Source organism: Lolium rigidum, chromosome 6 (assembly GCF_022539505.1).
Source record: "Lolium rigidum isolate FL_2022 chromosome 6, APGP_CSIRO_Lrig_0.1, whole genome shotgun sequence".
NCBI lineage: Eukaryota > Viridiplantae > Streptophyta > Magnoliopsida > Poales > Poaceae > Lolium > Lolium rigidum.
In genome coordinates this window covers 268,583,222-268,588,324 of record NC_061513.1, presented here as the reverse complement: position 1 = coordinate 268,588,324, position 5,103 = coordinate 268,583,222, and the positions used below count along the sequence as shown (strand labels likewise).

The 5,103-nt window shown below is 47.0% G+C and overlaps 1 protein-coding gene across 1 annotated transcript; it reads left to right on the top strand.

Moving 5' to 3' along the window:
- The first annotated feature begins 1,753 nt into the window (after window positions 1-1,753).
- LOC124664103 lies at window positions 1,754-4,836 on the top strand. The gene is made up of 3 exons (XM_047201701.1): window positions 1,754-3,095; window positions 3,960-4,054; window positions 4,631-4,836. The coding sequence occupies exons 1-2, from the start codon at window positions 1,754-1,756 to the stop codon at window positions 4,010-4,012; spliced, it is 1,395 nt and encodes a 464-aa protein (XP_047057657.1). The 3' UTR covers window positions 4,013-4,054; window positions 4,631-4,836.
- Window positions 4,837-5,103: the final 267 nt, after the last annotated feature.

Genomic DNA, 5,103 nt, shown 5'->3' with positions numbered 1-5,103 from the left:
CGGGATCTGATCGGCGTCGCCGCACTCAAAATGATCTGTAAACGGGGGTTTGACAACAAAGCGACTATATCTCATAGTTTCACACATAGGTGACAAATAAAATGATCCAAAATAAGTGCAAAACATGTTTTTTACGCACTCATCAACCAACACGACATAGAAGGAAGCTCAAGCAAGGCCGCCGTCGTTGGTAGCACCTCCACCGATGCAGCTAGTCGTCGTAGCCGAAGAACCATCTCCTCCACCTCCACCTCGAGTCGCCGTAGTTGAAGCAGCAGGACGGATTTGCCTCCTCCTCGAAATGATCTCAAGCCTCCTCATGTACCACCATTTTTAGTGAACTCATCCATGGTGGAAGGATCCATCATCATCGTTCTACCGTCCTATTCTCCTCGGCAATGAGATCAATCAACGCCTTCTTCTCCTCAAATGCTAGCTTTCTCTCTTCGAACTCACAAATTGCTTGCCACCTTGCTTGTTTCATCTCATTTCTTGTCAGTCGTGATAGCCTTGGCTTCTAAAGTCTTGAGCGTCATGTTTTCCTTTGACTTCATGAACTCTTCGGTTTGGAAGCCAAGTTTGCTGCATTGGCTTCAAACTTGATCCTCTCTTTTGCCTTATTGTTCCCTTCGGCTTCCCCTTGTTCCTAACTCCTTGTTCATCACTTTCATCATCCAAAAGAAGCAAGGCTCCTTTTTTGGTGCTGCCTCTTGATCTCTCAATTTCCACTTCTCCATAGCTCCAGTAGCTTCCAACAATGTTGGTGAATGATGTTTCCTTGGAGGCTGCCAGATCTCTATACCTTTTCATGGCAATCCTTTCCTACAATCACAATAGAAAGTGCAATATTAATATGCAATGCACTTAACACAATCAAAAAGATCAATATGCAATGAACTTACATATTCATCGATAGAGATGCCACATAGAGGTGCATTGCGGACTTGCTCCATTGCTCCACTCTATCCGCTGCAACATGCCTTGATCACATCCCATCAGCCTTGTAGGGATCGATAGGAACGAGTCACCGGTATTTTGACGCGAGGCATGAGGTGGAAGAATTTTGGAAAGGGATTGGTTTCAGCCCATTTGACTCGTCGTATACACGCCAGGTTGCTGAGGATTAGAAACGCTCGCCCCACCTCGCGTTTTGGAAAGGGATTGACGTGGGAGAGAATCGGAGGGGATCGGGTGGCTGGAGTGTTTCCACCAAAAACACGGTGGGTAATACTCAACAATACTAGTTGATCCTCTCCTGCCGAACAAGGCCTACAGGAGCGAGCCAGAGAAGGGGAGGACCTGCTCGGGTCGGGCCAGGGAGAAAGGTGGCAGGGTCTGCGCAGGGGCGGCGCCGTTCGCCTGTTGTAGGTGCGCGGGCGGGATAGAGAGGATTGACGAAGAAGAGGAAAGAAATGTTGGGGGCTGACAGGTGGGCCCCATAGCCACCTCAGCTCATGTGTTGCCAACTCAGCCCTAACGAATGGGTCCTAGCGCCAGAAAGGTTGTCAAAACATGGTTAGACGAAAATGAGTGTGATTTGTAACGAACTGCTCCAGTGGCATTTATGTGTGAAAATTACCAGTGCTGGTACTAACGTGTGACCGGTACCTCAAATATGATAGTTTTATGTAATTTACTCTGAACAAACGGGAAGGAGAAAGAAACCCCACTTTCCTCTGTGACTCTGTGAGTGTGTCCTCTAGCTAGGTTTTGGCTCCGTTCCCAAATCCACGCGAGCGAGGAGTTCGCCGGAATGGCCCGCCGCCGCAGCACGGGCCTCCGTTCCCAAAACCACGCAAGCGAGTACGGCTCCGGAGTGGCCCGCCGCCGCAGCCCGCGCCTCCATCCCCAAATCCAGCCGAGTGAGGAGGGTGCCGGAGTGACACCCCGCCGCAGCCCCCGCCTGCACCCCCAAAATCGCGCGACCGAGGAGGGCGCCGGAATGGCCCGCCGCATCCGTCGCCGCCGAGGCACCTCGCCGGCGGAGCCGGCTACTGCCAGCCTGCCGGACGACGACGACATGCTCCGGGAGATCCTCACCCGCCTTCCCCCGGAGCCGTCCTCCCTCCCGCGCGCCTCCGCCGTCTGCAGGCGCTGGCGAGGGCTCGTCACCGACCCCAAGTTCCACCGCCAGTTCCTTGCGCACCATCGGAAGCCGCCCCACCTCGGCGTCATCTTGTGGTTCAGGAACCAGGGGATCGTGTTCAACCCCATACTTGACCCTCCTGACCGCATCCCTCCTGCGCGCGTCTCCCTTGGACGCTACAGCAGCCGCGGCGGCGACTGCACTTTGCTCGATTGCCGCCACGGTCTCCTCCTCATTTCCGACTGGGCACGGCATGAGGTCGTTGTGTGCGACCCCATCGCCGGCGAGCAGCGCTGCGTGGCTGTTCCGTCCGGGATGAGGATTGGCTACCTGAAAGGGGCGGTGCTCTGCGCTGCCGGTGACCATGGGCACGTGCACGGCAGCCGCTGCTTCAGCTCCTGCAAGTTGGTCTTGCTGTCCGGGGGCAGACGCGATACTCCATGTCTTGCCTGTGTTTACACCTTGGAGACCGGCCTATGGGGCAATCTCGTCTCAACAGAGGCTCCATGTTATATTTTCGATGGTGCTCCTGAAACCCTTGCTGTTCCTGCAACCCTTGTTGGTGATTGCCTTTACTGGTTAGTGGGCTGTGGCATACTAGAGTTTGATTTCGATAAACAGAACCTAGCTGTTTCCATGGGGCCTCCGTGTCCTGATTCTATGATATACGGAAACCATCAGATCATCCAGGCTGCGGATGGTGTTGTTGGCTACGCCGCATTGTCATATCCTCGCCTCGAAATGTGGCAGAGGAACATCGACTGTCATGGTATTGCCACATGGGCGCCGTGGAAGACCGTCGAATTGGACACCATTCTCCAGCTCCCTTATCTGCATTTGGGAAAGGGGGTGCAGCTGCTGGGGTATGATGGGGATGATGCTGTATTTTTATGGCATGCCTCAAGTGTCTACTTGGTTCAACTTAAACCAATGCAGGCCAGGAAACTTAATGGAATCTCTTCTCCCATCATGACTCGCTATCATCTTTTCAAGAGTTTCTTTACGCCAGGTGATTCTCATTCTTAGCCCTTGTAGCTTAGGAATAACCTAATCTAGCTACCTTTGTCACATGATTGCTTGAATAGCTTATTTCTGTTTTTTAAGTGTTTACCAACAACTTCAACTCACCAATTGCCCTTTTGACGTTAGATAGGCAAACTTATAGTTGTATCCCTTAGTATATGTTACCATTAAATATAGATTTCAGCGCTATCCTTATATACCAAATGAAGTATCAAATGACTAACTCTCTTGGCACATTTGTAACCTCAGAGCTAGTCATATTCTTCTATCCCAGAATGTTTATGGTTCTGATCTTGTTATTAAATAACTCCATATGAACTGCTTTTGTTGAGTCCATGCTTTATCAATAAATGTGTTTTTGGTCCCTTGCTAATGACCCCTCCTGTAGGTGACTAGTACATTTGTAGCGCACAAAAATAAACTGCATTTCTTGACTGTCAAGCTCCATTTATTTAGAAGTGAATACCTAAGATCACTTTTGGTGTTACAAGAATTTGTTAGTTTTGTCATGTTTTAGTTTTGTATGCTTGACAGTTCGTGGGATGAGTTTAACATGAGATAAAGTAGATAGCATGTCTTGGTTCTTATCAGCTAAATTCTCAATGATTAAATATCTAAGTATATTTCTCTTAGGACTATTCTTTCCATTTTACAACAGATGGGTATATTTGTTTGTCTATTGCTAGTAATAGTATCAAAAGTGAGCTATAAATCATCTATACAAATTAAGCTATTTTGCTCAAGTTATATATGTCAGCTCATCTGTGCAATTGAATCACTGTTACCTTCTCTTATGCATTTGTCTTTTCTTCCATATTGTTATTAATTGCATGACTTCTTGTGCTTCTAGGCACAGCCATTGCTGGTGGATTTAATGCAGCTGAATTGTCGCACATAGGATGACTATCTGGTTTGATGTGCTAATGTGCTGAAATAGTTCAACAGGTAAGAAGATCTTGTTGATGTAGTTTGTGAGATCTGGTTTCTAGACTGTTTGAGTACGGATAGCATACGCCCACAAGGGCACAAAGTAATTTTTCATTTGACTGTTGGGATTCACTTATGTAGATAACACGGAGACCAATTAAAATGATGGTTATGCCGAAATAAATGGATTCCTTTTTAGACTGTAGATGATATACAGATGATCGAAATGCTGAATATGGTTCTGGTGTTGAAATTTCTTGTGAGTGCCTATCTGGACATGCATAGATCTTGAAATTTCTTGTAAGCTCAAAGTAATAGATTGCCCCCTTTCTTTTGGCTTCAGCTTGTGCAGATACTAGCTTCAGAGCTCTAAAAAAAATAGTTGTCATCAGCATTAAAGAGCTCATCTGGTGGGAGACGTCCTAAAAAGAATTAGTTGTTTATTTTGTTATTAGTTTACTACAACAAATTATAGTGTAAGAATGCATCAAGGATTTACATTTTGTTGTCATCAGCATTCCTAGGAGATAACGGCAGTGAATTACAGAGCTCTTTTTTTATGTTGATTAGCTAATAATGAGTTCATTTCTCCAGGTGAAGGGATGGCGGCTGCTGCAGTTCTCATCAGTCTGTCGCTTTGATCAATGTAGTCGGCAGTGTTTACATGTTATGTGAACAAAAAAAAGAAGTCATTGTGCCATAGTCTAGCTTGATTTCTAGTGTAGCAAGATGCTTTTGAGTACCTAATCTAGGGAACTTCAGCTTGCCCAGGTATTATTTCAAGTCGGATTCCGCCATATCTTGCCAGTTTTACATGGTTGTGCTTGGCCAGCTCCTTATCTTGCCCGTTTAGAGTGCTCGGCAAGTACTGCAGATTGTAAACTACCTGCCATGGACATTGCTCCATACATGTTAGGTGGGCAAAGGTAGCCAGAACGTGGTTTGTATGGAACATAATTAGATCCACAATGTGCGTACCATAACTCGACTAAATGGTGTTGTTCTATTAATCTCGCCTATCTGGACGACTGAACCTGGTTTCAGCCTACAGGTCATTCAACCGAAAC

Bases quoted from the DNA above. Each gene is read 5' to 3' on its own strand.
- LOC124664103 (XM_047201701.1), top strand. From the start codon at position 1,754: ATGGCCCGCCGCCGCAGCACGGGCCTCCGTTCCCAAAACCACGCAAGC. The intron at 3,096-3,959 runs GTGATTCTCATT...TTGTGCTTCTAG, and splicing joins CAAGAGTTTCTTTACGCCAG to GCACAGCCATTGCTGGTGGA.